The 20,168-nt window shown below is 41.1% G+C and overlaps 1 protein-coding gene across 3 annotated transcripts in view; it reads right to left on the reverse strand.

The window, feature by feature from the left end:
- The window catches only part of CPNE4 (copine 4), a 746,304-nt gene that overhangs the window by 496,491 nt on the left and 229,645 nt on the right, over positions 1 to 20,168 (reverse strand). For 2 of the 3 annotated variants that reach the window (XM_055110462.1, XM_055110464.1), the window contains 2 exons: positions 3,748 to 4,543; positions 1,770 to 1,923 (listed from right to left, as the gene is read on the reverse strand). In XM_055110462.1, the coding sequence (XP_054966437.1) occupies positions 1,770 to 1,822 (53 nt within the window). In that variant the 5' untranslated portion in view covers positions 1,823 to 1,923; positions 3,748 to 4,543. Of the gene's footprint in view, positions 1 to 1,769; positions 2,455 to 3,747; positions 4,544 to 20,168 lie in introns of those variants that run through there. The other variant, XM_055110463.3, reaches the window with a different exon arrangement.

The raw sequence follows: 20,168 nt of genomic DNA on the forward strand, positions 1-20,168 counted from the left end.
CAGACTCACAAATTGGACTTTGGAATTAATGAAGTAAAGTGAATGACGGTCTCTTTCTGACATTGGGATGGTATAGAGTGTGTTACATCTAACGTGGAGGGGAGATGGAAGGTCTTCCTTCTCACCCTATTAAGGGTCTATCTAACAAAGCCTCTCCAACCTGAAGGTTGGAGGGGATATTAGCCAAAATCTTTTCACTAACCATGAAGTTCTCAATTTCAAAGTCCAGAAAAGGAGAACCAATAGGGTAAGGAGGAGGACCCCCTCTTAATTGTTCTATAGAAGTAGACAGAAATATCTTTGATAAACAAAGGGACAACCTTCTGACAGAATACAAATAACATTTTTCTTCTTTCAGTCACCTCTAAAGCCTTTCTGAAATAGGATAACACTAAACATAGACCCTGGAAAGGACCTCAGGGAGCTTCTCTGTACACTGAAACTACCACAGAAATCCTTGGATTTGCTTTGATTGCAAAAACTTGGGTCACATGGCTATGCATAAGTCAATCGTTGTGACCTTTGGATATGGAATTACGCTAATGGGCCAGGACTTCCACAATGTCTGGGAGCATGTGATGTCTTCTATAGCACTCCTGGAGCCAGGATGGAGCCCCACCTGATCTACACACATTGCGAGTGAGACACAGGGACAATTCTCCAAGGGATATTCAGGGTCCTCCTACCAGGAAAGAGGAGATGGATGCTAAGCAGGCAAAACCAGTGTATGATTACTAAATATGAAAATGTTAAGTCCAAAAACATTACTTCCAGGTTTTGTTAAGAGGTAGCCTCAAAGATAAACTCAAAATTTGAATTGGATTGAACTTGCAAAGATGAAGGAAGAAGAAGGAAAAGTCATTGTGCATTTCCTTGCATGTTAATTGTATCCTCTAAAATTTAATTTCTATGAAGGCAAGGGATATGTCTGTTTTGTCATCTTGTTCATAATTATAACCCCAATGCCTAGAAAGGTGTCTACCACCTTCTACATTTATAAAATTAAAAATAATATAAATATCTTAGGGACCATTCAACATAAACTTCTTATATTACAGGTGAGAGAAAAGGAATTAAGATGTGCTGAGCATGTACTATTTCCAGGCAATCTGTTAGGCACTCTACTTACCATCCCATTTAATTTTTACAACCTGCCCAACAAAGTTTTACTGTATCTACAAAAATAAATCCAGGGTGTGGGCGGTTGAAATGACCAGACCAGGGAACACAATTAGTTAATGGGAGGATAGGGGTTGTTCATTGAAGCAGTCTCTAAAGGGGCAGCTAGAATAAGTGAACACATGGACCATAGAGAAGAAGTTATAGAGTCAATGCTCTTAGGGAAAAAGAAAAACAACATAGTTATCTTTGGCCCTACATGTTAAAAGCATAGATACACAAACTAAACACAATGCCACAACTTGTGACAAATATGGTTTCCTTTGCCAGCAGGCTTCAGCTCCGTAATTAGAAACAAACAGTTGCCTGCATGCCAGTGCACAGAAAACATGTGCAGTTTTATGCCAGAAACTTGGAATTTTTCTGAAGGCATGACACTGAAGGTAAATTCAAAGAAGCTTTTTACAGGGCACATAAAGCAGAATTTACTCCCACCTCTTATATGAAATCAACAGCTCATCTGTACAAATGAAGATTTGTAACCAGCTAATAATCCATGTTTTCAATCACTGCCCCCACAGCAAGTTGCCTGCCAGCCACAGTCCCCTCAACAATTGTAACATCAAAATCCCCTTGTCTCTATCACTCACCTCCTCCCAGCTCTCCTTTTAATGGATTCTGAGCTGCTGGGTTCTACAGCCATGGTCAAATTTATCTAAAGCCAAGCCACAAAGTCACTGTGGCCCTGGTGTTCCCAAGTTGCAAAGGAAGCTTCAGCTCTGGGTAGATTCACTCGCCGGGTTTCTGTTTGATAAGATAAGAGGAGGCATCCGCTCAGTGTCTTATACCAATATGAAAGGCATCTCACCCATCAGTGTGACAAGTGAAATCCTGGAATGAAGCCAGGGAACAAAAGGGAAGAAATGTGGATTCTTACCAATGCAGTTGATACCATTTTTTAAGGGGAGCAGATGATGAAGGGGAAAAACAGGCAGAGAGTCAGTGCCCTGCATCAGAAACCTTGGATCCTTCCCTGAATGAGTCAGGGTGAGCATTTAGTTTTGAAATTGAATTTCTGTTTCCTTTTCTTTTCTTTTCTTTTCTTTTCTTTTTTTTTTTTGTAAGAACTACTAAAGGAAACTGTTGTAAATAACAGGATATATTTTTGAGGCTGTGGATCATATAAGAACTTTGAATCTCACCCCAGGGCTATTTATAGCTCAAAAATTTGTTCTTTTTTTCTATTTCAAGTGATTTTTGAGAATTGACTGATATGTCTTCCTCTGGTGTTTCTGTATATGCCTGAGGTGTGATGTATTACTGGAAAGCAGAAAGGAACACTCTAAGAAAGCACTTTTTCTAAGATGCTAAGAGTCAAGGGAAAATGAACATACATGTTCCAAGCTGATGCAGGAATTAAATATTCCACTGTCTGTCATTCCTTTTTATGAGAACCCTATACCACCTGTGGTGCCTCTAACACTGGGTAACAACCTGTGCTACGAAAGGGCAGTTTATACTTCTGTCTACCAATAGGTGGCATCAAAATCTCTCTAGCTTTTCTTTCCTGTATTTTAAAAACCATAGGCAGAGGGCATTTTCTTTCTGAGATTTTACATTTTATCATGAGTGATGTTATAAAGGCCACCAAATAGCTCTGTATAATTTCAGAGCAGATTTTCCTATTGCTCTATTAATGAGGTCTCTCAGTTGTCCCTCTGAGCCTCAGTTTTTCTCATTGTAAAAAGAAAGTATTTGGATTGAACTCCAGCTCCAAGATTCTGCTTTTTAACTACATAACATCTTCCCAGACACACCATTTTTCATGCCTATGATAAACCCATTAGCACTCCATTCCTCTGGGCTTAAGGAATATTAGCAAGCAAATATCCCTTGGTTGCAGAGGCTGTTATTTGCCCAGCCTATATTCATTTTTGTTTGTTTTTCCTTACTAAGTAAAACATAATTTTGTGGAGGGTAGCAACGTGCTTAGCTCCAAATCTTCATTTTCCAGCTTTTCTTGCAGATGGGGTAGTGATGTGATTAAGGTCTAGCCCTGCACTATTTATTGTGGTAGCCACTAGACACATGTATCTATTTAAATTTAAATTTATTAAAATCAAGTAAAATTAAAAGTTCATTTTGTCAGTTCCACAAGTGACATTTTAAATGCTAAACAGTCATAAGTGGCTAGTAGCTAACATCTTGGATAGTTCAGATATAGAACATTTCTATCATTGCAGAAAGTTTTGTTGTATAGCACTGATCTAGCCATTGAGATGAGATGTCAGTAGAAGTTATAGAGCAGTTTCTGTGAGAGTTTTCAAAGAGAAGGAGATACTGAGTCAGCTGGGATGTACCTTTATCTCTTTACCTCTTCCTTTCTTTCTACCTGAAGGTTACAGTAAGTCAGCCATCATGTGACTATGAAACAGCAAGCATTTGCCAAGGCAGGTTAAGCAGAAAGATAAAAGGAACCTGGGTCTTTGATATCATAAAGGCAACAACATTATTGTCAGCTGCATTAGGAGAAAAATAAAGTCTTCCATTGATTCGAGCTACTGTTTTCAGCTTTTTATTACAAATAGCTAAATATTATTTCTAACTGATATACCATCAGAAACTTACCTGGACAACTTTCTATTAATGACTGAAAAAGCGTGTGTCTTTCCAGTTTCCTTTACTTTGGTTAGAGGTGAGGACTAGACTCTGGATATAAGAAACAAAACAATGTGTACACCATGAAGTGATAAGTATTAATCATTCATTTCAATATGTCCAATGGACCAAAAAAGGGGCAGATGGGTATTAATGATTCCCAAAATAAATATCCCCTGTTTTAAAATTTGGCTAAAGAGTAGCTTTGCATTTTCCTGGAAAAGAGGTTGGTGGGAAAAAAAGATAATATTTGAACCTGTACTATATGCTAGAAACTTGGCTGAATGATTTGACATTATCCTATTTAATGTTCATGACAATCCAATAACGTAACCATTCATATCTCCCTTTTGTGCAGATAACAAACTGAGGCCCAGAGAAATCAAATATGTTGTCAAAATCTACATCGTTGAAGAGATGGGTTTAAAATCCAGGTCGGCTTGGCCCTTGCCACGACTTCATAATGAAATTCCATGGGTGAGTGTTACCAGTTTCTGGTCCATCCTTGCTTATTTCAAGGGTCTCATCATCCCATCCACTGTATCACTTTTTTTGTTACAGGCTTTACTCTTTTCTACCATGGAAAAGACTAATGATGTTTTTTTCTTCATAAGCTTGGAAATATTCTCAATCACCATAAAATTCAGCCTTCCTCTGGTAACTTTGGAGACCCTCAGAGCTTTTCTTATTTCCAGAGACAGGCGGTTTGGATGAGAATTATTCTCTATTTTCACACAAATTGGCCAGATGACATCTTTACTGGTATCTGAAATAGAAGCAGAAACAACTTGGAGGACACAAAATGTGAAGGTTGGAGAAATAGCTTTGAATTCAAACTCAAATTAAATAGTTTCCTTTGTTGAAACTCACAGAGGAAAACAAGTTACCTAAAAAACTTATTAAGACTTTTACTAGAATTCATGAGATAATTCTAAGATAATAAAAAAGTCATGTAAAGAAAACCTAAAGAATTCAAAGAGGAAATGAGAGGAAAACAACATCATTGCAGATCTTAAAATCACATTCTGTAAAAATCAGAAATGACCATGCAGAAAACACAGAGCAGTCACAGAGGGCAAAGTAAGTGATGTTTATGGTGACCTGAATTGTTAAGAGGAAGTTCAAATATATTCTGAGTTACTGATTAAGAAATCAAAAAATGTTTTATAAATACTCTTTCCAAAAGATGATTAAATTATTTAGAAATCAACCCATCACTAAGATCAGCCTAGACTCAAGGGGAGGAAACATAGACCCACCCCTTAGTGAGAGGAATATCAAATGATTTTCAGATGTTTTAAAGCCACCATTCCCTCAGTCCTAAAAATGCTCAGTCCTTTCCAGCTACCTGTTTCTAATGCCCTCAGTATATTAAAAGTACATGAGATGTATATGAAATAAAGATGTTCTAGGGAAATGTATAACTCTTAATAGCAGTTTGGAGATTAAGCCCAAGTTTCTGTCTGGTCTCTTTCACTAGTCAACTGAGTCCCAAGTTCTCCTTGTGCCCCTTCAGTGCCAGTGCAGATTCCTACAACTCCCTTTGTCCTAGATCCCCACCCTACATTGGCTATATCAAGAGTATCAGTCTATCAGCAAGAAGAAAAAAAGTCTCTCTCCAGAAGGTTTAGAGCATAAGACACCCTCAATTCCATTTGGTCTTCTTCCCCTTGAACGTCACCAGGGGCAGGATGCACTCTCATCCCCACCTACGGTGGCAGAGGGAAACCTAAACAATCTACAATTCTCATGCTTTTTCCTAACTGTTATCTCTCTTAGTTTATTTGTGTTGCTTTAACAAAATGCCATAGGCTAGGTACTTTATAAACAATAGAAATTTATTTCTCACAGTTCTGGAGGCTGGGAAGTCCAAGATCAAGGCATCAGCAGTTTTAGTATTTGGTGAGGGCCTGGTCTCTTTGCTTCCAAGATAGCACCTTGTTACTGCATTCTCCAGAGGGGATGAACACAGTGTCCTCACATGGTAGAAAAGAAGGAAGGGCAAAAAGGGCCAAACTCAGTGTAAAACCCCTTTCATAAAGGCTTTAATCCCAGCCTTCATGACCTGATCATCTGCTAAAGGCCCCACATCTGATGCTATTGCCTTGGGGATTAAATTAAATTTCAGAGGACACATTCAAACCATAACAATATCTAACATCTAGAACATTACACAGCAGTACCTCATGAAAAGACATAGTCTTTTTCTTCATTGGGTTTATGTTTAATTAGGGGACAAGAAATAAACAACTTCAACCCCACATGGCTATTGCAAAAATGAGGTAACCCATGAGGAAATAAAGAGGAAGAAAACCTATATGTGATCAGAAGAGTCAGGGTAGACCTCAAAAAGCAGACAATGCAGAAACTATGACCTGTGGAAATTAATCAGGCAGGTTAGAGAAAAAGGCTCTCCAGCCAAGGAAGCAGCATGGACAAAGGCTCCAAGTCAAGCACAGACAAGGCATAATCAAAAAACCTCAAGCAATTAAATAATTCACTGTATCTGGGGCATAAAGACAGAAGGAAAAGGAGCAAGAACTGAGGCAAACAAGCAGGCAGGGGCATAAATACAAAGGACCTTGTAAGATTGACTTGAGATTTTATTGTATTCCATGAAATATTTATTCCAATATACTGAGTGGTAATTCAGGATTTTCCATAATCCATGGTAAAATAGGAAAAACAGGAAGCATTTTATATAACTAAATTAATTTTTTGAGAGTATATCTTCATATTTTCATGTTAATATTAGTCACTGCATTCTTGTCATTAATTCTCATGAGGCTTTGCCATTTAAAAAAAAATATTCTTACTTGATAGAATAAAAGTCCTGTGAGCCAAGAGCAACCCAAGAAATGTGTTTTGAGGTTTGCTCTGTGAAATCTAAATATTTGGACACATCAGCAAGAGGTCATGGGAAGACATTAAAGAATTTTGAGCAGCAAGTGTGATTAATGTTAAACTGGGAAAGGGTTGAAGAGGGAAAGTAAAGTTAGAGAAATGAGTAAGTTACCTCCACTGGATTCATTCAATAGATATTGAGCTGGTGTTAGGGATACAATGATGGACCAGCTAGGTAAGGTCTCTGCCTCATGGAGTTATCACTCAAGTCATGGAGACACAAAATGAACAAAGAAGGAGAGACAAACAGGTTGGGAGTCATGTAGAGGGCAGAATGTGGGAGAGAAAGATAGTGAAAGAAAGAACATCTGTAGATTAGCATAAGTTCTGTGAGGGAAATAAAAGTCTAATGATATAAGAAGTCACTGGGAAATGCCTCTTTGGATAGCATGGTCAAAAGGCCTCTCTAAGGAGAGAGCATTTGAATAGAGAACTATCAGATGAGAATGAGCCAGCACACAAAGACCAGAGGGAAGATCACTCCAGGCACAGGGTACAGCATTTATAAGGGCCCAGAGGTGAGAAAAGTTCTCAATGATCAGTTTTAATAGTTTGGAGAAGAGAGGATGAGGCAGTTTGAGCACTCCAAACTGCTTAAAGGTGAAAGGAGGAAAGGAACATGAAAAGGATGCAGGGAGGCTTTAATGTTACAGAAGACTGGTGTTGTTAATTTTATTAAATACCGCCCAAGGTATTGGGGTTGACAAAATATTGTCCTAGTTCTTCAGGAGATCATTGTCCAGTGCAAACCACTGCACAGAAATTAACCCCAGAGGGATAACCCACAGGAGGTTGGGGATTTACTTCCACCTATAGGCTAGAGATAAGGTCAGCTCCCATTTGACATCAATGGAAAGGAAAACCTCTGGATTGCACACCCAGGCTACCAACAGCAGAGAGTTATTTCTGGAGAAATAAGTCTACATTGATTTAAAGGAACAGATGTAAAGCAAGAACAGGATTTACCTCAGCAGATTCTATCCTCTCCCATAGGACCCACTCTCCCCATCACTTCTGTTTTCTTGATGATTCTTCAGGCTTGGCCTGCATCTGTAGTTACCTTCAGCAGCTATAGTTACCTTCAGCATCTATAGTTAACTTCAGCATCTATAGTTACCTTCAGCATCTATAGTTACCTTCAGCATCTATAGTTACCTTGAGCTAAATAATTTCATATGTGTCATTTGGTTATATGTTATCTTGTTTATTCCTTGCAATAAATTTAGAAGACATCACTAGCCCCATTGTCTTTGTGTACTCCTTCTGATGGGCAGTATTTTTCTGATGTGTGCAGTTTGTCCCAGGAAGGGAAAACTTCTTCCTAGGTCACAGGGTTCATCTGTGCAGAGCAATGGGCCTTGGCTCCTGTGGAGACAAAGTAAACTGCTATAACACGGGTGGGCCAGGCCACAGGACACTTCAGGGCAGGCACCAGGATAAAAATGTCTTCTTCACAGGGTTGAGGTGAGGCAGTATGCTGAGTTTTTAAACCACATTTACATATAGATATTTTTAAATTGTTAAATGAAATCTTACTATATATTCTTAGGCAAGCAGCCTTTTTATGTCTATATTAATCTACATCACAATTTATAATAGCTAGAAAATATCCCAATATATGGATATAACAAGAAAAATGCCTAACTTAATCCCCTACTGTTGAGCATTTGTTTCTAATTTTTTACTGTTGTGCACAATGCTTCCATGAGCATGGTTTATATTAGGTACTCCTGATTAGACCCTAGTCTAATTTGGCCAAACCTAAAGAATCATCAAGAAAACAGAAGTGGGGCCAGGCACAGTGGCTCACACCTGTAATCTCAGCACTTTGGGAGGCTGAGGCGGGCAGATCACTTGAGGTCAGGAGTTCCAGACTAGCCTGGGCAACATGGAGAAACCCCATCTCTACAAAAAATAAAAAAATTAGCCAGGCATGGTGACGCATGCCTGTAATCCTAGCTATTCGGGAGGCTGAGGCTGGAGAATCACTTGAACCCAGGAGGCAGAGGTTGCAGTGAGGCGAGATCACACCATTTCACTTCAGCCTGGGTGACAGAGAGACCCTGTGAAAGAAGGGCCAGGAAAGGAAGGGAAGGCAAGAGAAGAGAAGGGAAGGAAGGGGAAAAGAGAGGAAGGGAGGGGAAGGGAGGGGAGGGGAGGGAGAAGGAGGGGGAGGGAGGGGAGGAAGGGGGAGGGAGGGGAGGGGAGGGGGAAGGAGGGGGAGGGAGGGGAGGAAGGGGGAGGGAGGGGAGGGAGGGGGAGGGAGGGGAGGGAGGGGGAGGGGAGCGGAGGGGAGGGGAAGGGGGAGGGGAGGGGGGAGGGGAAGGGGAGGGGAAGGGGGAGGGGAAGAGGGAGGGGAGGGGAGAGGGGAGGGGGAGGGGAAGGGGGAGGGGAGGGGAGAGGGGAGAGGGGAGGGGGAGGGGAAGGGGGAGGGGAGGGGAGGGGAGGGGAGAGGGGAGGGGGAGGGGAGGGGAGAGGGGAGGGGGAGGGGAGGGGGAGGGGAAGGGGGAGGGGAGGGGGAGGGGAAGGGGGAGGGGAGGGGGAGGGGAGGGGGAGGGGGGAGGGGGAGGGGAGGGGGAGGGGGGAGGGGGGAGGGGGAGGGGGGAGGGGGGAGGGGGGAGGGGGAGGGGGGAGGGGGGAGGGGGGAGGGGGAGGGGAGGGGGAGGGGGGAGGGGAGGGGGGAGGGGGAGGGGAGGGGGAGGGGAGGGGGGAGGGGGAGGGGGAGGGGAGGGGGAGGGGAGGGGAGGGGGACGGGAGGGGAGGGGGACGGGAGGGGGAGGGGAGGGGAGGGGAGGGGGAGGGGAGGGGAGGGGAGGGGGAGGGGGAGGGGAGGGGAGGTACAGGGGAAGGGAAGGGAAGGGAAGGGAGAGAGATGGGGAGAGTGGGTCCTATTGGGGAGGATAGGATCCACTGAGGAAAATCCTATTCTTGCTTTACATCTGTTCCTTTAAATCAATATGGACTCACTTCTCCAGAAACAACTCTCTGCTGTTGGTAGCCTGGGAGCACAGTCCATAGGCCTGCCTTTCCATTGATGTCAATGGGAGCTGACCTTTTCTCTAGCCTACAGATGGAAGTAAATACCCAAACAAGGGGCTCCTGTGGGTTAACCCTCTGGGGTTTCCAGCAGAATTGCCCTTAAAGTGAATCACCGGTGATCAAAGCAGACCAAAGTAACACATTATTTCTCTATAGAAGAGAAGGTGAAGTCCTGTCATTCTGAGGCTATTCTTGGTGGAGGGAAGAAATCATAAGAAACCAACCCAAATTGAGGGACATTCTATAAAATCTCACTAGCCCTCCGCAAAACTGTAATATCATTATAAACAAGGAAAGACTGAGAAACTGCTGGAGACCAGAGGAAACCAAGAAGAAATGAAAAGTAAATGCAATGTGATCCCCTAGATTGGATCCCAGAACAGAAGAAAAGACATTCGTGGGAAAACTGGTTAAATCCAAATACAGTCTGGAGTCTGCTTAATAGTAATATACCAATGTTGGCTTCTTAATTATGACAAATGTTCCAATGCAATGTATTCTGTTTACATTATGGGAAAATGGATGAAAAGTATATGGGTACTCTCTGTACTCTCTTCCCAACTTTTCCATAAATCTAAAATTATCACAAATTAAAACTTTGTTCTTAAAAAAGACAACTTTTCTGTTTGTTACCTTAGGGTAAAATTAGAATAGTTGAATCAAAGGCTGTGCATAATTTGCAGGTTTTTGGTGCATTCTGTAAAATCACTAGGATGGTAATTTAACTTAATCCATTATTTTTGCTTACTTCTGAAGTAAAAGCCCTACTGTATCTGCTTGTCATATGTAAGTCAACCATCTCCTTGGCAAATTACACAGGAATACACTCGCCAGTTAACTCCTGGCAGAACTCAGAGAGAATATTGATGAGAACTGCCAGAGAAACAGTACTCTGCCTACCCTTCTCAGACTAGCAGGTTCTCTACAGGCAAAAGAATTAAGAAGTGACTCGGCTGGGAGCGGTGGCTCACGCCTGTAATCCCAGCACTTTGGGAGGCCGAGACGGGTGGATCACGAGGTCAGGAGATCGAGACCATCCTGGCTAACACGGGGAAACCCCGTCTCTACTAAAAATACAAAAAATTAGCCGGGCGTGGTGGCGGGTGCCTGTAGTCCCAGCTACTCAGGAGGCTGAGGCAAGAGAATGGCGGGAACCTGGGAGGCGGAGCTTGCAGTGAGCCGAGATGGCGCCACTGCACTCCAGCCTGGGCGACAGAACGAGACTCCGTCTCAAAAAAAAAAAAAAAGAATTAAGAAGTGACTCAAAAAACTCCCAGGAATCAAGGACAGAGCCAGAGGAAGCCATTTTTACACAGTCGTTTTTCTGATTGCAACTCTGCTTTCTGCGTTTTTCCAGCAGCCCTGCCTTTAAAGTGAATCACCAGTGATCAAAGGCAGACCAAAATAACGCATTGTTCCTCTAGAGAAGATAAGGTGAAGTCCTATCATTCTGAGGGTATTCTTAGCGAAGGAGAAAGAGAAAGAGGAAGAGAGAAACCACATTGCCTACATTTTCTAAAAGCAAGGCCTGTAATTTTCCTCTTTTGAAAATCTTTTTAAAAAACACTTGCCTATTGAAACAAGCGTAAGTAATGCTGAGGCATGTATTAATAACTTTATCTGTTCTGTTTCTATCACCTCTTCCTACTGCAATGTGCAATGGATGACAGTGTTTCTGGTCATGCTGTTAGTATATATAGAAAGGGAGAAATTAACAGGTATGGAGCATCTGTGAGTGAGGCACTGTTCTAGGAACCTTCAAGATGGTGTCATCAAACTCTCCCAGTAATGCAGGGTAAGAGTTTGGAAGGCTTCAAAAATTATCATTATTTTTCCCCCCACCCCACATATCCATGCCTTTTGTAGTGTGCCTTTGTGGCTCTTACCATCAAGTAGAATAGTCTATTTCTACACCCACTTGAATCTGGGCTAGCCTTGTGACGTGTTTTTAATAGAATGCAGCAGAAGTGACATTCTGCCAGTTCTGAGCCTAAACCTGTAGGAGGTCTAGCATACTTCCATGTAGCCACCATGAGAACAAGCCCAGGCCCTCTTTTTGGAGGATGAATGAGAGATGGGCTATAGATGAGCCATTGTGACTGAAGCCCAAACCTGTGAGACAGCCCAGGCAAGATTAGGAAACCAAGCCCCAGTCAACCCTCGGTTGGCCATAAACACTTGAGTAAGCCATGCCCAAAACAGCTGAGCCAGAGCAGAACTATGAACTAACAAGTGTTTGTTATTTTAAGCCACTGACTTTGGGAGGTGATTTGTTGTACAGCAATAGTTAATTGATACAAGATGATAGTCCTATTTCCTTTTAAGATAGGATAAAATTAAGGCATAGAGAGATGAAATAATTTATCCAAGGAGGCACAGCTAGTAAGTGGGGAAACTCAAGATTCAATCCAAGGACTAAATAAATCTAAGGTTTCTTCTTCCACTACAACCTCTACCAGCAGAATGGAAACAAGAAGAAAAACTAACACAACCAAATGTCATAGCTATTTAAATATGACAAAACTGAAATCACTTCCCCAGCTGCCTTCTGGATAGTATGTAATGTGTGTGCATCTGTGTATGTTTGCAGAGAACAATCTATTCAATGGAGAGAATGAGGTAGGTTAGAGAGAGCTATTTTTTAACTTCAAAAACATAGTCTAAATCAAATGCATTCATCGTGGTGTAAATCTGTAATTGGTTCATGATGACAACTGGACTGTTTTTGACAAACTAATTTTCCTCTATCTTAAAAGCAAGGTCACTTGAGACAACCACTCAGCACTCCTTTTCTTTCTCCCTGTGAGGCTCTGTCTTGATCTTCCATCTTTTGTTTGGAGTCTCTCTTCAATCCTTTTCCCTTTGTCTCCTTTGCTTATTCTCTGACTCTCTCCATCTATCAAAACTTGTTTAATAACAGCTTAGTTAATCCCTGATGGCCTTATTTCCCCTGACTTCTGCATTTTTGGTAACTTATTTTCTGGTCTTGAATTTGTCTGTCCCTAGTTTATTACTTTCAAATTGCCTTCCTTTGAATGAGGAATAAAGTGAATTAGATCATGCCATTTCTCTGCCTAATACCCTTCAATATTTTCCCATTGTTCCTAGGGTCATCTGAACTCCTTAGCCTGGCCTGCAAGGTCCTGCATGATCCAGTCCTTTCTATTTTTCCTGCTTGGTCTCATTCTATGACCCTCTCTAGTTCCCCAACGTCTGTGCTCTAGCCAGACAAATTTCTTTCTTCATTTATTTTTTCTTTCCTTCTTTTTTTTTTAATTTGAGTCACTGTTTCCCTCTGTCACCAGGCTGGAGTACAGTAGTACCATCATGACTCCCTGCAGCCTTGAGCTCCTGGGCTCAAGAAACCCTCCTGCCTCCGCCTCCATAGGTGCTGGGACTACGGGCATGAATCCACTGTACCCAGTTCTTGCATTTGTTTCAGATATTTCAACCTCTGTTTCCAAGCCTTCCCACATGCTGTTTCCTCTCTGAGAATGCCTTTTATGTGCATGTGCATGCACGCACACACACACACACACACAACAATTTTTGGCTGATTTTTTAAGTATTTAAAGAAATTTCCCTTCTGCTGAAAGCTTCCCTTGAATCTCCTAAATGATAATATGCTTTTTATTATTATTATACTTTAAGTTTTAGGGTACAGGTGCACAACGTGTGCAGGTTTGTTACATATGTATACATGTGCCATGTTGGTGTGCTGCACCCATTAACTCGTCATTTACATTAGGTATATCTCCTAATGCTATCCCTCCCCCATCCCCACTACCCCACGACAGGCCCCAGTGTGTGATGTTCCCCTTCTTGTGTCCAAGTGTTCTCATTGTTCAATTCCCACCTATGAGTGAGAACATGCGGTGTTTGATTTTTTGTCCTTGTGATAGTTTGCTGAGAATGATGGTTTCCAGTTTCATCCATGTCCCTACAAAGGACAGGAACTCATCCTTTTTTATGGCTGCATAGTATTCCATGGTGTATATGTGCCACATTTTCTTAATCCAGTCTATCATTGTTGGACATTTGGGTTGGTTCCAAGTCTTTGCTATTGTGAATAGTGCTGCAATAAACATACATGTGCATGTGTCTTTATAGCAGCATGATTTATAATCCTTTGGGTATATACCCAGTAATGGGATGGCTGGGTCAAATGGTATTTCTAGTTCTAGATCCCTGAGGAATTGCCACACTGACTTCCACAATGGTTGAACTAGTTTACAGTCCCACCAACAGTGTAAAAGTGTTCCTATTTCTCCACATCCTCTCCAGCACCTGTTGTTTCCTGACTTTTTAATGATCACCTTTCTAACTGGTGTGAGATGGTATCTCACTGTGGTTTTGATTTGCATTTCTCTGATGGCCAGTGATGATGAGCATTTTTTCATGTGTCTTTTGGCTGCATAAATGTCTTCTTTTGAGAAGTATCTGTTCATATCCTTCACCCACTTGTTGATGGGGTTGTTTTTTTCTTGTAAATTTGTTTGGGTTCTTTGTAGATTCTGGATATTAGCCCTTTGTCAGATGGGTAGATTGCAAAAATTTTCTCCCATTCTGTAAGTTGCCTGTTCACTCTGATGGTAGCTTCTTTTGCTGTGCAGAAGCTCTTTAGTTTATTTAGATCCCATTTGTCAATTTTGGCTTTTGTTGCCATTGCTTTTGGTGTTTTAGACATGAAGTCCTTGCCCATGCCTATGTCCTGAATGGTATTGCCTAGGTTTTCTTCTAGGGTTTTTATGGTTTTAGGTGTGACATTTAAGTCTTTAATCCATCTTGTATTAATTTCTGTATAAGATGTAAGGAAGGGATCCAGTTTCAGCTTTCTACATATGGCTAGCCAGTTTTCCCAGCACCATTTATTAAATAGGGAATCCTTTCCCCATTTCTTCTTTTTGTCAGGTTTGTCAAAGATCAGATAGTTGTAGATGTGTGGCATTATTTCTGAGGGCTCTGTTCTGTTCCATTGGTCTATATCTCTGTTTTGGTACCAGTACCATGCTGTTTTGGTTACTGTAGCCTTGTAGTATAGTTTGAAGTCAGGTAGCGTGATGCCTCCAGCTTTGTTCTTTTGGCTTAGGATTGACTTGGCAATGCGGGCTCTTTTTTGGTTCCATATGAACCTTGAAGTAGTTTTTTCCAATTCTGTGAAGAAAGTCATTGGTAGCTTGATGGGGATGGCATTGAATCCATAAATTACCTCGGGTAGTATGGCCATTTTCACGATATTGATTCTTCCTATCCATGAGCATGGAATGTTCTTCCATTTGTTTCTGTCCTGTTTTATTTCGTTGAGCAATGGATTGTAGTTCTCCTTGAAGAGGTCCTTCACATCCCTTGTGAGTTGGATTCCTAGGTATTTTATTCTCATTGAAGCAATTGTGAATGGGAGTTCACTCATGATTTGGCTCTCTGTCTGTTATTGGTGTATAAGAATGCTTGTGATTTTTGTACATTGATTTTGTATCCTGAGACTTTGCTGAAGTTGCTTATCAGCTTAAGGAGATTTTGGGCTGAGACGATGGGGTTTTCTAGATATACAATCAGTCATCTGCAAACAGGGACAATTTGACTTCCACTTTTCCTAATTGAATACCCTTTATTTCCTTCTCCTGCCTGATTGCCCTGGCCAGAACTTCCAACACTATGTTGAATAGGAGTGGTGAGACAGGGCATCCCTGTCTTGTGCCAGTTTTCAAAGGGAATGCTTCCAGTTTTTGCCCATTCAGTATGATATTGGCTGTGGGTTTGTCATAAATAGCTCTTATTATTTTGAGATACGTCCCATCAATACCTAATTTATTGAGAGTTTTTAGCCTGAAGGGCTGTTGAATTTTGTCAAAGGCCTTTTCTGCATCTATTGAGATAATCATGTGGTTTTTGTCATTGGTTCTGTTTATATGCTGGATTACATTGATTGATTTGTGTATGTTGAACCAGCCTTGCATCCCAGGGATGAAGACCACTTGATCATGGTGGATAAGCTTTTTGATGTGTTGCTGGATTCGGTTTGCCAGTATTTTATTGAGGATTTTTGCAACGATGTTCATCAGGGATATTGGTCTAAAATTCTCTTTTTTTGTTGTGTCTCTGCCTGGCTTTGGTATCAGGATGATGCTGGCCTCATAAAATGAGTTAGGGAGGATTCCCTCTTTTTCTATTGATTAGAATAGTTTCAGAAGGAATGGTACCAGATCCTCCGTGTACCTCTGGTAGAATTCGGCTGTGAATCCATCTGGTCCTGGACTTTTTTTGGTTGGTAAGCTATTAATTATTGCCTCAATTTCAGAGCCTGTTATTGGTCTATTCAGAGATTCAACTTCTTCCTGGTTTAGTCTTGGGAGGGTGTATGTATCGAGGAATTTATCCATTTCTTCTAGATTTTCTAGTTTATTTGCATAGAGGTGTTTATAGTATTCTCTGATGGTAGTTTGTATTTCTGTGGGATTGGTGGTGATATCCCCTTTATCATTTTTTATTGCATCTATTTGATTCTTGTCTTTTCTTCTTTATTAGTCTTGCTAGCGGTCTATCAGTTTTGTTGGTCTTTTCAAAAAACCAGCTCCTGTATTCATTGATTTTTTGAAGGGTTTTTTGTGACTCTATCTCCTTCAGTTCTGCTCTGATCTTAGTTATTTCTTGCCTTCTGCAAGCTTTTGAATGTGTTTGCTTTTGCTTTTGTAGTTCTTTTAATTGTGAAGTTAGGGTGTCAATTTTAGATCTTTCCTGCTTTCTCTTGTGGGCATTTAGTGCTATAAATTTCCCTCTACACACTGCTTTAAATGTGTCCCAGAGATTCTGGTATGTTGTGTCTTTGTTCTCGTTGGTTTCAAAGAACATCTTTATTTCTCCCTTCATTTCCTTATGTACCCAGTAGTCATTCAGGAGCAGGTTGTTCAGTTTCCATGTAGTTGAGCGGTTTGGAGTGAGTTTCTTAATCCTGAATTCTAGTTTGATTGCACTGTGGTCTGAGAGACAGTTTGTTATAATTTCTGTTCTTTTACATTTGCTGAGGAGTGCTTTACTTCCAACTATGTGGTCAATTTTGGAATAAGTGTGGTGTGGTGCTGAGAAGAATATATATTCTGTTGATTTGGGATGGAGAGTTCTGTAGATGTCTATTAGGTCCGCTTGGTGCAGAGCTGAGTTCAATTCCTGGATATCCTTGTTAACTTTCTGTCTCATTGATCTGTCTAATATTGACAGTGGAGTTTTAAAGTCTCCCATTATTATTGTGTGGGAGTCTAAGTCTCTTTGTAGGTCTCTAAGGACTTGCTTTATGAATCTGGGTGCTCCTGTATTGGGTGCATATATATTTAGGACAGTTAGCTCTTCTTGTTGAATTGATCCCTTTACCATTATGTAATGCCCTTCTTTGTCTTTTTTTATCTTTGTCTGTTTAAAGTCTGTTTTATCAGAGACTAGCATTGCAAACCCTGACATTTTTTGTTTTCCATTTGCTTGGTAGATCTTCCTCCATCCCTTTATTTTGAGCCTATGTGTGTCTCTGCACGTGAGATGGATTTCCTGAGTACAGCACACTGATGGGTCTTGACTCTTTATCCAATTTGCCACTGGGTCTTTTAATTGGAGCATTTAGCCCATTTACATTTAAGGTTAATATTGTTATGTGTGAATTTGATCCTGTCATTATGATGCTAGCTGGTTATTTTGCTCATTAGTTGATGCAGTTTCTTCCTAGCCTCGATGGTCTTTACAATTTGGCATGTTTTTGCAGTGGCTGGTACCGGTTGTTCCTTTCCATGTTTAGTGCTTCCTTCAGGAGCTGTTGTAGGGCAGGCCTGGTGATGACAAAATCTCTCAGCATTTGCTTGTCTGTAAAGTATTTTATTTCTCCTTCACTTATGAAGCTTAGTTTGGCTGAATATGAGATTCTGGGTTGAAAATTCTTTTCTTTAAGAATGTTGAATATTGGCCCCCACTCTCTTCTGGCTTGTAGAGTTTCTGCTGAGAGATCAGCTGTTAGTCTGATGGGCTTCCTTTTGTGGGTAACCCAACCTTTCTCTCTGGCTGCCCTTAACATTTTTTCCTTCATTTCAACTTTGGTGAATCTGACAATTATGTGTCTTGGAGTTGCTCTTCTCGAGGAGTATCTTTGTGGCATTCTCTGTATTTCCTGAATCTGAATGTTGGCCTGCCTTGCTAGGTTGGGGAAGTTTTCCTGCAGCGTGTTTTCCAACTTGGTTCCATTCTCCCCATCACTTTCAGGTACACCAATCAGACGTAGATTTGGTCTTTTCACATAGTCCCATATTTCTTGGAGTCTTTGTTCATTTCTTTTTGTTCTTTTTTCTCTAAACTTCTCTTCTCGCTTCGTTTCATTCATTTGATCTTCCATCACTGATACCCTTTCTTCCAGTTGATTGAATTGGCTACTGAAGCTTATGCATTCGTCACGTAGTTCTTGTGCCATGGTTTTCAGCTCCAGCAGGTCCTTTAAGGACTTCCCTGCATTGGTTATTCTAGTTAGTCATTCGTCTAATCTTTTTTCAAGGTTTTTAAACTCTTTGCCATGGGTTCGAACTTCCTCCTTTAGCTTGGAAAAGTTTGATTGTCTGAAGCCTTCTTCCCTCAACTCATCGAAGTCATTCTCCGTCCAGCTTTGTTCCATTGCTGGTGAGGAGCTGCGTTCCTTTGAAGGAGGAAAGGCGCTCTGATTTTTAGAATTTTCATTTTTTCTGCTCTGTTTTTTCCCCATCTTTGTGGTTTTATCTACCTTTGGTCTTTGATGATGGTGACATACAAATGGGGTTTTGGTGTGGATGTCCTTTCTGTTTGTTAGTTTTCCTTCTATCAGTCAGGACCCTCAACTGCAGGTCTGTTGGAGTTTGCCGGAGGTCCACTCCAGACCCTGTTTTCCTGGGTGTCAGCAGCGGAGGCTGCAGAACAGCGAATATTGGTGAACAGCAAATGTTGCTGCCTGACCGTTCCTCTGGAAATTTTGTCTCAGAGGGGTACCCGGCCATGTGAGGTGTCAGTTTGCCCCTACTGGGGGGTGCCTCCCAGTTAGGCTACTCGGGGGTCAGGGACCCACTTAATAATATGCTCTTGTTATATGCCTACCAGTAGTCTATACTTATGCTACTATAGCATTTACCACCTTGTATTGTATTTGCTGGCTTAATTGTCTGTATTCCTTAACTTACTACCTATTTCATCTGCCATTCTATACCCGAGGCTAGAATGGAGCTTTGTACACAGTAGACTCTCAATAAATATTTGTTGAATTAATAAATAATATGTTGTTATTCTTCTTGCATGCTTTAACCCCAAAACAAATTTTCATAATTCTTAGTAGTAGTATACAGAAAGCAAGTTGGAATATTTTTGGTTATAAGGAACAATGAATGCAGACTAGCTTAAACAATCAAGGATTGGTTGGCTTATGTAGCTAGAAGAATCCAGAGGCAAGATAATTATCAAAGATGGTTTTATCCAGTAACTCTGGTTCTGTTTTCTCTGGCATACTGTGATATAGCTGCAACTGCTCAGGCTACACATCCACAGGTCCAAGGGGTGAGAGAAAACACTCCCATCCGAAAACCCTAAGCAAAAGTTCCAAGGTTTGTTCTGATTAGATCACTTAGGCCACATGGCCAGTAAAGAGCCAGTACAGGGACCAGGGTAATATAATATGCTGATGGCTTAAGCTTCCCACTCCCCAAATAATTGGGTTGTGCAGGGAAGTATGGCTTATTGAATACAATTTGGAATATCATTAAAAAGAGAGAGATGGGTGCTGGCTACAGCTAATAATGAGTCTGCATTTGTCACTACATATTTTTCCATGACTACATTCATAGTGATTTACAGGGCATATGTTGTATATCCATATATGCTGAGATGGTATGGGACATACCATCTTATTGGGCAAGATACTACCTCTGCCCAATAAGAACGTAAGTTCCAGATGGCATAACTCTTCTTCTACCCATCATTTCAGATGCAAACAGAAGTTTATTTGGGATTCTGGACAAGTGGAGAGGAGGAATTACTTGTATGGCTTTGCCCATTTGAGGATTCAACATCTTGGTAACACTCAGTTTTTATGTATATTTTTTAAATGCTGGAATTTTATGAAAATAACAGAAGACTTATTTGAGTATAACTGAACCCCCATTAGAAGATGAGATCTCTATATGTTTTACTATATCACTAACTGCAGTATAAAGAATATATACTCATAGTATCATGTTTGAGTTCCATTGCCTCTGCTATGATTTGACTGTCCTCTCCAAAACCCATGTTGAAATTTAATTACCAATGTAACAGTATTGGGAGATGGGGCCTTTAAGAGGTGATTAGGTCATGAGGGTGGAGCCTTCATAAAGGTGTTAATTTTTATGGAAGTGGATTAGTTATCCCAGGACTGAGTTTCTTTTATCAGGAACCCTCTCCTGGGATAACTAACCCACTTT

This window comes from Pan paniscus, chromosome 2 (genome assembly GCF_029289425.2).
Source record: "Pan paniscus chromosome 2, NHGRI_mPanPan1-v2.0_pri, whole genome shotgun sequence".
NCBI lineage: Eukaryota > Metazoa > Chordata > Mammalia > Primates > Hominidae > Pan > Pan paniscus.